This window comes from Bombina bombina, chromosome 11, assembly GCF_027579735.1.
Source record: "Bombina bombina isolate aBomBom1 chromosome 11, aBomBom1.pri, whole genome shotgun sequence".
Lineage (NCBI taxonomy): Eukaryota > Metazoa > Chordata > Amphibia > Anura > Bombinatoridae > Bombina > Bombina bombina.
Window position 1 is genome coordinate 81,704,684 of NC_069509.1, and position 17,943 is coordinate 81,722,626.

At 39.6% G+C, this 17,943-nt stretch overlaps 1 protein-coding gene across 4 annotated transcripts in view; it reads right to left on the bottom strand.

Annotated features, from left to right (window-relative positions):
• The window catches only part of TOM1L2 (target of myb1 like 2 membrane trafficking protein), a 367,857-nt gene that overhangs the window by 17,262 nt on the left and 332,652 nt on the right, over positions 1-17,943 (bottom strand). For all 4 annotated transcript variants that reach the window (XM_053694561.1, XM_053694560.1, XM_053694559.1 and 1 more), the window contains one exon: positions 11,654-11,690. In XM_053694561.1, coding sequence (XP_053550536.1) covers positions 11,654-11,690 — 37 coding nt within the window. The remainder of the gene's footprint in view (positions 1-11,653; positions 11,691-17,943) is intronic.

Genomic DNA, 17,943 nt, shown 5'->3' on the forward strand with positions numbered 1-17,943 from the left:
CACATAGAAACATGCACAATTTCTTCAAAAAAACATCTTCCACAATTTACAAAAGGGACTAAGGGCAAGTATGGTACAAAGACACTTCAGGGATTGCAGTGAAATGTTAATTAAAATGGCCAAAACAAATTTGGTTGAAGAATCTAAAAAAAAAGTCTCCCCTTCATACTTCCCAATAACATTCTTTTTGTACCTTTAGCTTGTATCTGAAACAAGACCGGACATTTGAACACTTCAGGAAGGATTAAGGGTAGGAAAATGGTTCAGCTAAGGAACAAGCTATGGGACTCCATGACACAATCCTTGCCTGTAGCTTCAAATGAAATGCATACCCAGAAAAGGAAATCTACCAGGATCCATGGACACTGTACATTGTCTTGCAATTGAAAGGGATATGAAACCCCCCAAAAAATATTTTGTGACTCAGAGCATACAATTTAAAAAAAGTTTCCAATTTACTTCTATTATCAAATTTGCTTAATTCCAATGATATTCTGTGTTGAAGAGATACCTAGGTAGCCATCTGGAGAACTACATGGCAGGAAATGTGCTGCCATCTAGTGTTGTTGCAAATGGATAACATTCTTACAAACTGCTGGCATATAGTGCTCCTGAAATGGGCTGGCTACTAAGCATACGTCCCTGCTTTTTAACCAAAGATACCAATAGAACAAAGAAAATTGATAATAGAAGTAAACTAGAAAACTGTTAAAAATCACATGCTCTATCTGAATCATGAAAGAACATTTTTGGGTTTCTCATCCCTTTAAAATGGACATTATACCCAAATGTCTTGCTATGGGTGGAACACAGTAGAAACCCCAGTGTGCTACACTTACGTCCACTAAAAGCAAGCAGCTCTGGTCAAAGCTGGTACAGGAACAATAACAAACTGCTAAAGAGTAGAAAAGCAGCCCCTGCTCTAATAATTATATTTCCAGTTTCTCTTAGTTAAAGTGCCAGTAAACATTAATTTATTAGATGTCATCTAAGTTGTTTTTTTATGTAAAATACATATTGAAAGTTGAATTATTATTTTTCTAGAAATTAAATGCTTAATTTTTAAAGTATAAGCTTGAAATTAACCCCGTCAATCAAACACTCTGGCCCGCCCCCCTTGCTTCCGCGATTTCAAGCTCTTGCTGCTCTAGTGTATGACAGAGCGTTCTAGCTTTCAGAGAAAACAAGTGGAGCTGCGGATGCACTAAAAAGTCTCCACTTTGACACCAAGTTGTCATTTAAATTGTGAAGCGTTCTGCTTTGCGATTTACATGACAGCTGGTTTTAGATGTATTATGGCATTCTGATGAAGGGCAAGTAAAAGTAAATTGTTCAGCTCTACCAATATGTTTTAGGGAGCTCCGGATAACGATCTTGTTTCTGTGCACTGCTCAGCCGAAATTACATTTTCGGCATTAGCTAAACAACTGCGCATGTGCAAGGGGATCGGTCTGACTCAAGCGGCACGCATCTCTAACAACTGTATGCCCGACCGATTAATAGAGATTAGTGGATGAGCTAGAGACAGGCAGAAGTAGATTCAGTGAGAGGCAGTCTTAATAACATGTACTAATAAAAAAATAAATAGAGAATATTTATACATTTAAAAAATAAAGTGTTTAAAATATTGAAATCTAGGAATGTTAAAGGTGTGTTTTTAAATAGATAAGTTTTTTTTATGTTTACTGTCCCTTTAAGAATAGAATGAGTATAACAAAATAGCAGAATGATCTGATGGACAGTGCAGGCTGGTGGCAGCACCCAATGCGAGTTGAAGGTTTTTGTAATACACTTAGGCTATATGATACAATTTGGGTAAGAATGTATCACATTATTACCGATTATCACATTATTATTGTATCCATAGTTATAGCTACGTAACTGCCATCCGTTTCAAGACATTGTCAAGAAAAGCACTAGGAACAGACAAGTGAGTTTTGGTAACTTTAGGATCCGCATTGGTCTCTAGATCTCAACACCACTGTGGGATCAGATGGAATGATCATACAACAGAAATCTATTGTCATTCATTCTGCAGGATTCTATTGAGCCAGGATAGATGGATTTGCTTATAGTACTCTGAGGAACCTGGTAGAAAAAATTGCAATAATGAATTCAGGCATTTTAAAGCGGTTCCAAGCTCCCTAAATAAACGGAAAAGCAAATTGCCTAAACCAGCAATGGACAAACTAATTACCGGCTATCCCTAACCACAATGAAAAAAAAATAAGAAACATGCTCGCTCAAATTTTCAAATAATTAATAAAGTACGTTTTAAATGGTTTTATTTATTTTCTATATTCATGAGATTTTATGTAGGACCTAAATGTGGAAATACACTAAGCATAGAAGTCCATTCAAGTGCTGCAAATGAGCAGGATCTCTGCTTGGGTGCAGATGGCTTCATCAAAGAACCTGAGCATTCCTGATCCTTAACCCTTTGAGTGCTAAGCACTTTCCCACCTGGGTGCTAAGATTTTTTTCTCCAGACCCCCAAGACTTACACTATTGGAAAGGTTAGGCGATTACCTTTCCAATGATGGTTCTTGGGGGTCTGTAGCTGCTTAGATGCCTGAGATAGAGAATTCTAAACAGCATGCCCCCTGCTCCTATACTTAACATTGTTAAGTATAAATAAAGTTGCACGTGACGTCACCACGCAAAACGGGAAGCCCCGGCGATGCCTGTCACTCTACAGGCACGACCGCCGGGGTAGGAGTGGGTGGGAGCCCCCAGATCTCCCTCAAGGTGGGAAAGTGCTAGTGACAGCTCTGAGCCGTCATTAGCACCAGAGTGGGAAACTCTGTGAAGGCTCAAAGCCGTCATTAGCACTCAAGGGGTTAAAGGGACACTGAACCCAAAATTTTTCTTTCATGATTTAGGTAGAACATACAATTTTACACAACTTTCTAGTTTACTTCTATTATCAAATTTGTTTCATTCTCTTGGTATCATTTGTTGAAGGAGCAGCAATGCACTACTGGTTTCTAACTGAACACATGGGTGAGCCAATCACAATCGATATATATATGCAGCCACCGATCAGCAGCTAGACCTAGGTTCTCTGCTGCTCCTGAGCTTTCCTTTATAAACCTTTCAGCAAAGGATAACAAGGGAAGGAAGCAAACTAAATAATAGAAGTAAATTGGAAAGTTGTTTAAAATTGTATGTTCTTCCTAAATCATGAAAGGAAAAATGTGGGTTTTGACAGTAACATCAAAATTAAACATTGATGATTCAGACAGAGCAAGCAATTTAAACCACCTTTCCAATTAACTACTATTATCAGATTTCCTTTACTCTCTTGGTATCCTTTGTTGAAGGGTAAACCTAAGACGGCTCACAGATGGCTAAAGACAAGTGCACGCTCCTGTACTCACCTAGAATTACTCTTTAAAAAAGGATACCAAGAAAATTAAGCAACATTTATAAAATAAGTAAATTGGAAAGTTGTTTAAAATGATATGCTCTATCCCCTAGTTTCTCAATCTGCAGTACGAGTACCCCTGGGGTAGTTGGGGCATTGGCAAGGGGTACTCCAGAGATTGGTCTTCATCCCCCCCCCTCCCCCTGATGTAGCTATTCTAAATAGGACATATCAAAGAAACCTGTGCTTCTCATTTCTACCCTCGAGTAACAGGGCAGAGTGGGAGTATGTCACTGGCTAAGTGGGACCACTGTTCAATCACCGATTCACCTCAAATTAGTAAAACCTTAGATGGGCTTAGCTTTGGCTTGTTAGTGACATATGAGGGTTGGAGTTGAGCTTAACTGATATCAACAGAGAAAGTGTATTAAAGGGACACTAAACCCAATTTATTTTCTTTTATGATTCAGATAGAAAGTTGCTTAAAATTGCATGGTCTAATGTAGTCCTATTATCAATTTTTCTTTGTTCTCTTGCTATCTTTATTTGAACAGCAGGAATGTGGTACATAGGAGCCGGCCCATTTTTGGTTGAGAACCTGGGTTATGCTTGCTTATTGGTGGGTTAATGTAAGCCTCCAATAATCAAGCGCTATCCATGGTGCTGAACCTAAAATGGGATGGCTGCTAAGATTTACATTCCTGCTTTTAAAATAAAGATATCAAGAGTACAAAGAAAATTTGATAATAGGAGTAAATTAGAAAGTTGCTTAAAAACATAATTTATGCTTACCTGATAAATTTATTTCTCTTGTAGTGTATTCAGTCCACGGATCATCCATTACTTATGGGATATATTCCCTTCCCAACAGGAAGTTGCAAGAGGATCACCCAAAGCAGAGCTGCTATATAGCTCCTCCCCTCCACGTCATATCCAGTCATTCGACCGAAACAAGACAAGAAAGGAGAAACCATAGGGAGCAGTGGTGACTGGAGTTTTAATTAAACTTTAGATCTGCCTTAAAAAAAGACAGGGCGGGCCGTGGTCTGAATACACTACAAGAGAAATAAATTTATCAGGTAAGCATAAATTATGTTTTCTCTTGTTAAGTGTATTCAGTCCACGGATCATCCATTACTTATGAGATACCAATACCAAAGCTAAAGTACACGGATGATGGGAGGGACAAGGCAGGAACTTAAACGGAAGGAACCACTGCCTGTAGAACCTTTCTCCCAAAAACAGCCTCCGAAGAAGCAAAAGTGTCAAATTTGTAAAATTTTGAAAAAGTATGAAGCGAAGACCAAGTCGCAGCCTTGCAAATCTGTTCAACAGAGGCCTCATTCTTAAAGGCCCAGGTGGAAGCCACAGCTCTAGTGGAATGAGCTGTAATTCTTTCAGGGGGCTGCTGTCCAGCAGTCTCATAGGCTAAACGTATTATGCTACGAAGCCAAAAGGAGAGAGAGGTTGCCGAAGCTTTTTGACCTCTCCTCTGTCCAGAGTACACGACAAACAGGGAAGAAGTTTGACGAAAATCTTTAGTTGCCTGTAAATAGAACTTCAGGGCACGGACTACGTCCAGATTATGCAAAAGTCGTTCCTTCTTTGAAGAAGGATTAGGACATAAAGATGGAACAACAATCTCCTGATTGATATTCCTGTTAGAAACTACCTTAGGTAGAAACCCAGGTTTAGTACGCAGAACTACCTTGTCTGAATGGAAAATCAGGTAAGGAGAATCACAATGTAAGGCAGATAATTCAGAGACTCTTCGAGCCGAGGAAATATCCATCAAAAACAGAACTTTCCAAGATAAAAGCTTAATATCAATGGAATGGAGGGGTTCAAACGGAACCCCTTGAAGAACTTTAAGAACTAAGTTTAAGCTCCACGGAGGAGCAACAGTCTTAAACACAGGCTTAATCCTAGCTAAAGCCTGACAAAAAGCCTGGACGTCTGGAACGTCTGCCAGACGTTTGTGTAAAAGAATAGACAGAGCAGAAATCTGTCCCTTTAACGAACTAGCAGATAAGCCCTTTTCTAAACCCTCTTGTAGAAAAAGACAATATCCTAGGAATCCTAACCTTACTCCACGAGTAACTCTTGGATTCGCACCAATATAGATATTTCCGCCATATCTTATGGTAAATTTTTCTGGTAACAGGTTTCTGAGCCTGTATTAAGGTATCAATAACCGACTCCGAGAAGCCACGCTTTGATAGGATCAAGCGTTCAATCTCCATGCAGTCAGCCTCAGAGAAATTAGATTTGGATGATGGAAAGGACCCTGAATGAGAAGGTCCTGCCTCAGAGGCAGAGACCATGGTGGACAGGACGACATGTCCACTAGGTCTGCATACCAGGTCCTGCGTGGCCACGCAGGTGCTATCAGAATCACTGATGCTCTCTCTTGTCTGATCTTAGCAGCGGAAATGGTGGAAACACATAAGCCATGTTGAAAACCCAAGGGGCTGCTAGAGCATCTATCAGCGCCGCTCCCGGGTCCCTGGACCTGGATCCGTAACAAGGAAGCTTGGCGTTCTGGCGAGACGCCATGAGATCCAGTTCTGGTTTGCCCCAACGATGAATCAGTTGAGCGAAGACCTCCGGATGAAGTTCCCACTCCCCCGGATGAAAGTCCGCCTCCCAGTTCTCCACGCCTGGGATGTAGATCGCTGACAGGTGGCAAGAGTGAGACTCTGCCCAGCGAATTATCTTTGAGACTTCTAACATCGCTAGGGAACTCCTGGTTCCCCCTTGATGGTTGATGTAAGCCACAGTCGTGATGTTGTCCGACTGAAATCTGATGAACCTCAGAGTTGCTAACTGAGGCCAAGCTAGAAGAGCATTGAATATTGCTCTCAACTCCAGAATATTTGTTGGGAGGAGTTTCTCCTCCTGAGTCCATAATCCCTGAGCCTTCAGGGAGTTCCAGACTGCGCCCCAACCTAGAAGGCTGGCATCTGTTGTTACAATCGTCCAATCTGGCCTGCGAAAGGTCATCCCCTTGGACAGATGGACCCGAGAAAGCCACCAGAGAAGAGAATCTCTGGTCTCTTGATCCAGATTTAGTAGAGGGGACAAATCTGAGTAATCCCCATTCCACTGACTTAGCATGCATAATTGCAGTGGTCTGAGATGCAGGCGCGCAAATGGTACTATGTCCATTGCCGCTACCATTAAGCCGATTACATCCATGCACTGAGCTACTGACGAGCGTGGAATGGAATGAAGGACACGGCAAGCATTCAGAAGCTTTGATAACCTGGACTCCGTCAGGTAAATCTTCATCTCTATAGAATCTATAAGAGTCCCCAGGAAGGGAACTCTTGTGAGTGGTAATAGAGAACTCTTTTCCACGTTCACCTTCCACCCATGCGACCTCAGAAATGCCAGAACTATCTCTGTATGAGACTTGGCAATTTGAAAACTTGACGCTTGTATCAGAATGTCGTCTAGGTACGGAGCCACCGCTATGCCTCGCGGTCTTAGCACCGCCAGAAGTGAGCCCAGAACCTTTGTGAAAATTCTCGGGGCCGTAGCTAACCCGACGGGAAGAGCTACAAACTGGTAATGCCTGTCTAGAAAGGCAAATCTTAGGTACCGATAATGATCTTTGTGAATCGGTATGTGAAGGTAGGCATCCTTTAAGTCCACTGTGGTCATGTATTGACCCTCTTGGATCATGGGTAGGATGGTTCGCATAGTTTCCATTTTGAATGATGGAACTCTTAGGAATTTGTTTAAGATTTTTAGGTCCAAGATTGGTCTGAAGGTTCCCTCTTTCTTGGGAACCACAAACAGATTTGAGTAAAAACCTCGCCCTTGTTCCGTCCGCGGAACTGGGTGGATCACCCCCATTACTAAGAGGTCTTGTACACAGCGTAGAAATGCCTCTTTCTTTACTTGGTTTGCTGATAACCTTGAAAGATGAAATCTCCCTTGTGGGAGAGAAGCTTTGAAGTCCAGAAGATATCCCTGAGATATGATCTCATGATCCTGGACATCTCTTGCCCAAGCCTGGGCGAAGAGAGAAAGTCTGCCCCCCACTAGATCCGTTTCCGGATAGGGGGCCCTCTCTTCATGCTGTCTTAGGGGCAGAAGTAGGTTTTCTGGCCTGCTTGCCCTTGTTCCAGGACTGGTTAGCTTTCCAGCCCTGTCTGTAACGAGCAACAGTTCCTTCCTGTTTTGGAGCGGAGGAAGTTGATGCTGCTCCTGCCTTGAAGTTACGAAAGGCACGAAAATTAGACTGTTTGGCCTTTGGTGTGGCCTTGTCCTGAGGAAGAGTATGACCCTTACCTCCAGTAATGTCAGCAACGATTTCTTTCAAGCCGGGCCCGAATAAGGTCTGCCCTTTGAAAGGAATATTAAGCAATTTAGATTTAGAAGTCACGTCAGCTGACCAGGATTTAAGCCATAGCGCTCTGCGCGCCTGGATGGCGAATCCGGAGTTCTTAGCCGTTAGTTTGGTTAAATGTACAACGGCATCAGAAACAAATGCGTTAGCTAGCTTAAGAGCTTTAAGCTTGTCCATAATCTCATCCAATGGAGCTGTGCGAATGGCCTCTTCCAGAGACTCAAACCAGAATGCCGCAGCAGCAGTGACAGGCGCAATGCATGCAAGGGGCTGCAAGATAAAACCTTGTTGAACAAACATTTTCTTAAGGTAACCTTCTAATTTTTTATCCATTGGATCCGAAAAAGCACAACTATCCTCCACCGGGATAGTGGTAAGTTTAGCTAAAGTAGAAACTGCTCCCTCCACCTTAGGGACTGTCTGCCATAAGTCCCGTGTGGTGGCGTCTATTGGAAACATTTTCCTAAATATCGGAGGAGGGGAAAAGGGCACACCGGGTCTATCCCACTCCTTGCTAATAATCTCTGTAAGCCTTTTAGGTATAGGAAAAACGTCAGTACACACCGGCACCGCATAGTATCTATCCAGCCTACATAATTTCTCTGGAATTGCAACCGTGTTACAATCATTCAGAGCCGCTAATACCTCCCCTAACAATACACGGAGGTTCTCAAGCTTAAATTTAAAATTAGAAATTTCTGAATCCGGTCTCCCTGGATCAGATCCGTCACCCACAGAATGAAGCTCTCCGTCCTCATGTTCTGCAAATTGTGACGCAGTATCGGACATGGCTCTCACATCATCCGCGCGCTCTGTCCTTAACCCAGAGCTATCGCGCTTGCCTCTTAATTCTGGCAATTTAGATAAAACCTCTGTCATAACAGCAGCCATGTCTTGCAAAGTGATTTGTAAGGGCCTCTCTGATGTACTTGGTGCCACAATATCACGCGCCTCCTGAGCGGGAGGCGAAGGTACTGACACGTGAGGAGAGTTAGTCGGCATAACTTCCCCCTCGTTGTCTGGTGATAATTTCTTTACAGATAAAGATTGACTTTTATTTAAAGTGACATCAATACATTTAGTACACATATTTCTATGGGGCTCCACATTGGCCTTCAAACATAGTGAACAAACAGATTCCTCTGTGTCAGACATGTTTAAACAGACTAGCAATGAGACTAGCAAGCTTGGAAAATCCTTTTGAATAAGTTTACAAGCAATATAAAAAACGCTACTGCGCCTTTAAGAAGCACAAAAAAACTGTCACAGTTGAAATAACAATGAACCAAATCAGTTATAGCAACCAAATTTTCACAGTAAATGTATTAAGTTAGCAAAGTATTGCACCCACTAGCAAATGGATGATTAACCCCTTAATACCCAAAACGGATAATCAATTTAACAATTAACGTTTTTATCACAGTCAAACACACTGTCACAGGTCTGCTGTGACTGATTACCTCCCTCAAAATGAATTTTGAAGACCCCTGAGCTCTCTAGAGACGTCCTGGATCAATGAGGAAGAAGCAGGAAGACTGTGACTGAATTTTTACTGCGCAAAAAAGCGCTAAAATAGGCCCCTCCCACTCATATTACAACAGTGGGAAAACTCAGTTAACCTTTTCTATACAGAAAAATACGTCAGCCATGTGGAAAAAAATCATGCCCCAAAAGATTTATCACCAAAGTACCTCACAAAAACGAATAACATGCCAGTAAACGTTTTAACATACATTTTAAAAATTATGTAGTGTTATCATTAAGCCTGCTACCAGTCGCTTCTACTGCAGTTAAAGGCTCATTTATTACTTCAGTATTAACAGCATTTTCTTAGTCAAATTCCATTCCTTAGAAAATTACTTACTGCACATACATTCATCAGCCTGATACCAGTCACTACTACTGCATTTAAGGCTGTACTTACATTACATCGGTATCAGCAGTATTTTCTTAGTCAATTCCATTCCTTAGAAAAATATTTTACTGCACATACCTCATCTGCAGGGAACCCCGCATGCTATTCCCTTTCTGAAGTTACCCCACTCCTCAGAATGTGCGAGAACAGCCAGTGGATCTTAGTTACTTCTGCTAAGATCATAGAAAACGCAGGCAGATTCTTCTTCTAAATACTGCCTGAGAGAAAAAACAGCACACTCCGGTGCCATTTAAAATAACAAACTTTTGATTGAAGAAATAATTAAGTATAAAAAACTCCACACTTCTCTCACACCTTCCTACTATGTTGAGTGTTGCAAGAGAATGACTGGATATGACATGGAGGGGAGGAGCTATATAGCAGCTCTGCTTTGGGTGATCCTCTTGCAACTTCCTGTTGGGAAGGGAATATATCCCATAAGTAATGGATGATCCGTGGACTGAATACACTTAACAAGAGAAATGTCATGCTCTATCTGAATCATGACATTTTTTTGGGGTTCAGTGTCCCTTTAATGTGACCAAGTGTCACAGAGACAAGTGACAGATAAATGTGCCACTGTGAAATAGGTTAAAGGGACATTGAACCCAATTTTTTCTTTCATGATTCAGATAGAGCAGGCAATTTTGAGCAACTTTCTAATGTACTCCTATTATCAATTTTTCTTCGTTTTCTTGCGATCTTTATTTGAAAAATAAGGCACCTAAGATAAGGAGCAAGCCAATTTTTGGTTCAGACCCTGGACAGCACTTGTTTATTGGTGGGTGAATTTATCCACCAATCAGCAAGGACAACCCAGGTTGTTCACCAAAAATGGACCGTCTTCTAAACTTATAGTCTTGCTTTTCAAATAAAGATACCAAGAGAATGAAGAAATTCGATAATAGGAATAAATTAGAAAGTTGCTTAAAATGTCATGCTCTATCTGAATCACGAAAGAAAACATTTGGGTTCAGTGTCCCTTTAAGTGCATCATACTGAAGTTACATGCAGCAGTAAAATAAGACAAATAAACTGTGCATGAAATGGTTATTAAAAATAGAAAGATGGTACCATAAATATTACTTTTCTCATCATGCAGAAAATAGTATATTTTCCTCTGTTTTAATGTAAGAAGCTAAGTATTGCATCTAATTATTTATATCAATGCACTATAGATCTGTTTTATGTGTTTATTATTCTCTGTGGTTATATTGCCAAATATTACATTCCGGAAAACATAAAACAAATATCAGATTCCTATATATTTACTTCATTAACATATCTGATACAAGCTTGTGAAATAAAGTGATACACAATTTCCATTTTTGCTCATGTAAAAGATCAATAATGTGCTACAGTTTAGGTACATAGAAATCATAGAAATCAAATGTATGCCTACAGGGGGGTACTTGTTACAAAAAGGTTGAAGAACACTGCTCTATCCAACCTATAGGTATACCCCGCTCATACAGCGAGTTAGGGACCGGAGCCCCGCTGTAAAGTGAAAACCACCTTAAAGTGAAACAATGCGGTTTTAGCTTCATTCTTACTTGCCAGTGTGTTTAAAAACTTGAAAACCTGTTTGAACTAAAATATATTAGGGGTGCAATAGTGCTACGTTTAGTTTAACACCAGCACAGCACAGTATTCAATTAGTATTCAATAAAAACTGTACCTGTAAAATAGTGACAATTACTGTAGTAAAATTTGCCAGACTATAGCACTGAGACACAGATTGCACTGCAATGCTGTAAACAGAGTGAACTGCGCATAACAAAACGGTGCCAGTCACTTTTCTCGCAATCTCCCGATGAGTAAAGCACTGTTTCAAAATCCTTGGAGGTTGAACTTCAGCTCCACAAAGCGCTGTAAAAGCGAAGCGCTGTAAAGTGAGGTATACCTGTATTTAATTTTGGATTTATTGACCCTTTAAGCTCACGTTTACCGCCCCCGAGTAACAGGGTTAAATAACCTGATATACACACACATATACATCATGACACCGCCATACCTTCGCTTGTCACTCCTTCATCCACTTCATCTCCCTTCTGTAAAAGAAAAAGTATTAAATCACACACGGTTTAGAAAGCTATAGATCTTTTCTAAATTATATTCCACATTCCTCTCACCAGCTGTGATCTGAGCCTGTGACAGGACACAGTGTAAAAAATATTTACTGCTTTGTATAAAGGAAGGTTTTATGAACATATGACATAAATTATATTTAGCTTGTCTGTACATTGTGAAAGGAAATGATAGCGTAAGTTATGAGTTTTGTGTACTTTTATTGTAGCAGTAAATAAGAAGAAAATATGAAAAACACCATAAAACAACTGGAGACAATTGTTCAATTTTATGTAAAACGGATAATTTCTCCAAACAGTACATCAGTATTCCAATCAAATAATATGTCATAGCACCAATATAAAAAGCACTTCTTTATTTTATCCACAGTGGCAAAAAGGTACCAAGCAACGGCCTACTTGGACTAAGTCATAAAAATACAGAGCAACTACGATTTAGGGTTAAAGGGACATGAAACCCAATTTTTTTCTTTCACGATTCAGATAGAAATTGTGATTTTAAACAATTTTCCAATTTAACGCTATTATCTCATTTGTTTTGTTCTCTTGATATCCTTTGTTGAAAAAGATACCTGGGTAGCTGATTGGTGGCAGCACCTATATGCTTCGTGTTATTGGCTAACCCAGTGCGTTAACTAGCTCCCAGTAGTGCATTGCTACTTCTTCAACAGCGAATATTAAGAGAATGAAGCAAATTAGATAATAGAAGTAAATAGGAAAGTTCTTTCTAAATCATGAAAGAAAGATTTATGGGTTTCATGTCCCTTTAAATGTATTTAATCAAGCTTCCTGTAAACAAATAAAAGTGCACTTACTAAGTACAAGTAACATTTGCACATCTAAAATCATCCTTATTAGAGTGGTATGTAAGCTCTGTTGCCCTCTGGTTTTGTTATGGCTTGTTAACATTGTTGTTGTCATGCCTTGGTGATTTCAAAAACATAATTTATGCTTACCTGATAAATTAATTTATTTCATGGTGGCAAGAGCCCACAATCCTTTACTCATGGGAATTGCTCTTCTCTACCACAAGAAGGGGAAAATAGCTCAAACTCCAAGAGTTCTATAAACCCGCTCCCACCTCACACATACCTCAGTCTAATGTACAACCAAGCAAGTGAGGTAAGAAAAAGGAATAAGAGTCATAAAAGAAGCAGGGAAAAAAAGATGTGCTGAAGAAAAAAAAAAAAAAAAGAGTGGGGTCCCATGGACTCTTATCACCATGAAAGAAATGAATATATCAAGTATAAATTATGTTTTCTTTCATACAGGTTGTGAGAGTCCATGCTCCTTCACTCTTGGGAACTAATACTCAAGCTGTGGAGTCCACGAGTAATAACAAAAAAAAGAGAGGGATTTCTTTTGTATGCATTTGAAATAAGCAAACTAGGACAACTGTCTGAAGAACCTTTCTATCAAAGGCTGCTTCAGAAGAAGCAACAAACATAAAAATGGTATAATTTAGTAAACGTATGCAAAGGGGACCATGTAGCTGCCTTGCAAATCAACTAAAGTCTCATTCTTAAAAGTCCAAAAAAGTGGCAACCAACCTTATAGAATGAGCAGTAATCCACTGCGGTGGAGGCTGACATGCCTCCAAATAAGCTTTGTGAATCAAAAGTCTTAACCAAGAGGATAAAGAAACGGCAGAAGCCTTCTGACCAATTCTAGGAACAGAAAAAAAAAGAACAAACAAACTGGAAGTTTGTCTAAAATACTTAGTAGCATCAATGTAATATTGAAATGCCCTAACAACATCCGAGTAATGCAAAGATCTCTCAGAAGCAGTTTTAGGATTAGAACACAAAGAAGGACCATCCTGCACAAACTGCAGAATCCTAGGAATACTTAAAAAATGCCAGGAAAAAACAGTATTTATACACCATGAAAAAAAAGGCATTCTAGATAATTTTATAGTTTTTCCTAGTTAAAGGATTACGAGCCTGAATCAGGGTTTTTTTGATCACAGAACCAGATAAACCCCTATGTCTAAGAACTAATCGTTCAATTTCTGAGCCATAAAGTTCAGAAACTTGAGATCCGGATGGAAAAACAGACCTTGAGATAGGAGGTCTGACTGCAGAGGAAGAGGCCAAGGAGGGCAACTGGACATCTAAACCAGATCCGCATACCAAATCCTGCAAGGACAAGCTGGATTACAGACTACGTCTCTAGCCTTATCTTGGAAACCACTCTAGAAAGAGTAACCAGAGGCAGAAACAGATAAGTAAGCTGAAAAGACCAAGGAACTACTAGAAGCATCAACTAATTCTGGATTCCTAGACCTTGCAAAGTACCTGGGAAGTTTGTTGTTCAAACGAGAGGCCATCAGATCTATTTCTGGGAGACCCCAAAGATCCACAATCTGACTGAACACATCCTGGTAAAGAGTCCATTCCCCTTGATGTAGAGATTGACAACTGTGAAAGTCTGCCTTCTAGCTGTTCACTCCTAGAATATGAATTGCAGAGTACACTAGACAAGAATTGGCTTCTGCCCAGGAGAGAATCCGAGACACCTCCATCATTGCCAGGGAACTGCAAGTTCCCTCCTGATGGTTGATATAAGCTACTGCTGTGACATTGTCTGTCTATAAATGGAGATGAGACTCCCTTTTCAACAGAGGCCAAAACTTGATTGGCCCTAAAAATTGCACGGAGTTATAGAACATTGATTGGTAACCTGAGAGACTTGCATCTGTAGTGATCACAGTCCAGGTAGGATGAGCCCCCTGAATAATAAACTGATGATCCAGCCACCAAGTTAGAGACGGACTTGTACTGGAATCCAAAAATATCCTTTGAGACAGATGACACAGCATACAAAGCCGAAGAGGCCTCATGTAAAATCAAGAAAATGGAATTGTATCTGAGGCTGCAATTACAAGACATAGGACTTCCATACAGAGAGCCACTGAAGGAAACAAGAGAGACTGAAGGTTCAGACAAACACCAATTTCAAGCTTTTCTGCTCTGTTAGAGAAAGACTCATAGATACTGAATCTGTTTGGAAGCCTGAGAAAGTTACCATTGTGTGAGGAACCAAATAACTCTGAAAATTGATCCTCCAATCATGCTGTTGAAGAAGAGTCGGTTGGTGTGAGATACTGCTAAAGAAAAAGACAGAGCTTAAACCAAGATATCATCCAGGGAAGGAAATACTGCAATATCCTGAGACCTGATAACACACAAAATGGCACCCAGAACCTTTGTGAATATTCTTGGAGCTGTAGCCAGACGAATGGAAGAATAGAAAAGCAAAAACTGAAAATGCCAGTCCAGAAAGACAAACCTCAAAAAACTGGAAATGATCTCTGTGAATAGGAGCATGAAGGTAAGCATCCTTTAAATATATTGTGGGCATAAACTGACCTTGCTAAACAAAAGGCAGAATAATCCAGATAGTTTCCAATTCTTACAAACCTGTTCTGAGCCTTTAGATCTAGAAATAGTCTGAAAGTACATTCCTTCTTTGAAGCAATGAAGAGATTTGAAAAAAAAAATCCCCACTTCCTGCAAAAGAACTGGATCAATAACTTTCATATCTTCCATATCTGAGACAGACTGAAGAAAAGCTTGAGCTTTTACAGGATTCCTTGGAACATTGGACAGAAAAAAACCTTCCTCTGGGAAGCCTTGTTCTAAATCCTATTCGATATTCTGATATTCCTGAGAAAAAATATATTCCAAACCCAGGGATCTGGAACAAACTGAAACCAAGCCTCCTGAAAGAGGCTCAATCTGCCCCCTACCAGAACTTCTGGATCGGGGGCCACACCGTCATTAAGTTTTGGTAGTAGGGATAGATTTCATACCCTGTTTTGACTTGTTCCAGTTAGAATTAGGTCTCAGGACTGAACCAGAGGAACCATACTTTTGAGCAGAGGAGTCCGCTTTATGTTCCTTATTCTGAACAAAACGATTAGAAGCTTTGGATTTCCATCTAGACTTTCTGTCTTAAGGAAGAAAAGCCTCTTCTCCCTCCAGTAACAGTAGAAATAATCTAATCTAATCAGAAACAAATAACTTTTTTCCCTGAAAGGAAAGCGACAATAATCTAGATTTACACACCATATCAGCAGACCAGGATTTATGCCACAAGGCTCTCCTTGAAAAAGGTCAGTTTACGGACCTAAATGCATCTGTATGTGTGTTAATTACTGACAGCAAGCCGCATATACGTTTCCAGACCGATGCTGAGGTATCCTGATTATCGGCCGGGTATACTTGGAAGACGTATCTCTACTAGCCCAATGGTTTAAGTAATGTAAACGTTTGTAGTGTATTCTCGTCTGCAGTGGAGTGTTCAAATTGGGTATGAGTTAATCCTTAACACTCATACCTGCAGTATTTTTTATTTAACTTATTTAAATTTTTCTCTATATCCCTTATTGGCCTAAGGATCAAATTATTCTATAAGCCTGGAATTTTTAATGATTATCAAATATATTTTATAGTGGGAATAGTGTCCCTTAAAACTCCATTCCTACTTCTCTTTCCTTATCTCTTTTATTTTTCTTAAAGGATTACTTTTCGTTATAATTTTTAAGCCAAACAACTAACATATTAAAGTTAATAAACATTAATTAAAACCTACTGACCTATATTTTCTCCAAAACGAAGTTTCATAACGTTCTAAAAGTTATATCTTTTATTTGCCAATAATGTCACGTTATCCTGCCCACTATTTTCAGCACTGCATGTTCAAAATACTTAAACCAATGAAATTGTGTTTAAAGAGCCATTTTGAAACCTAGGTATTGTAAACGGATTGGTACAGAGCAAAGGATTCCCGCAAAGTGGGTTTGGAAAACAATTAAATTTGCAGACAAGATTTCTGATATACGGTAGAGATATGTTAATGAAATGCTATTGATAAAAAGCGTATTTGGGATAGTTAGTTAGTAACAGGCATAGAAAATATTTACTTACAGTGGCCCTTTAAGTATACAAGGCTCTCCTGGTAAGGACTGCCAAATAAATGCTTTCTACATTAATCTTAATAATATCAAAAACCGCATCACAAATAAAAGAATTGGCATTCTGAGGCAAACCCAATACATTTGGACTAACAAATCCATCAGAATACTGTTCTGAAAGACTAGACAACCAGTAAGTAGAAGCAGCAGCTACATCAGCAACAGAAATAGCTGGTCCGAGAATATAACCTGCACTTCTATGAAAATATTCTAACTTTCTGTCTAAAGGGTCCATAAAAGAGGTACCAAAGGAATAGTAGTACATTTAAACAGAGTTGAAATGGCCCCATTCACCTTGGGAATTGTTTTCCATAAATCTTAATCAGCAACAGGTAAATTATATGTTTTTTTAAACCTTGCAGAATGAGTAAAATAATTACCTGGCTTAGACTAGAGATCATGTCAGAGACAGCATCAGGCACAAAGAAAACTTCAGGGAGACTAACAACAGTCTTAAAAACTGAATTTAAATAATCACAAGGCTATCATCAGAAACTTTAGGATCTTTAACTCCTAAAGTAGTTAAGATCCCTTTTAAAAGAGAATGAATATGTTCAACATCAGATGAGGAATCTACACCATCTGAAGACATAACAGTATCCCTGGTCTCAGGGAATATAGCACTTGTAGAAGGTAAAATCTAAACTGATCTTTTATGCTTGTTTGAAGGCGGGAGAGCAGCCAATGCTTCAGAAACTGAAGCCTTGATAAGATTTTTTCATGGCAGGAGGCACTACATCAGCATTATCCTGTAATGAACAGTAGGTGCATTAGTACCCAGAGAAACAGCATTAGATTGGTCTGATTGCATTACAAAATCTAAACATGAGTCACACAAATGAGCTGTAGAAGGCACTTCAGCCTTCTTACAATAAGTACAACTAATGGTAGAAAGGAGGAGACTCCGTTTCTTCGATAGATTTAGGGACATAATCCTGCTGCTCCATTATAGCATATGGCAAAGCAAAACAAACAATAAAAACCCCTTAAAAAGCTCTTGAGGAATGGTACCACTTAACCCCTCATAAGCAGCTTTAATAAAAAAAAAGAGTCAGAGTCACAGGTACAATGCACAAGCTGAAGAGCAAAAACAAAGCAGGAGGAATTAACATTAAATCCGAGCATGTGCAAAAAATTGACAAATTAAAAGGGGATTTGTGCGCTAAAACTTAATGAGCGTATAACTCTACGTGCTGGTAAACTATAGGAAGACTAAAAAGATGTGCGCTAACCCAAAAG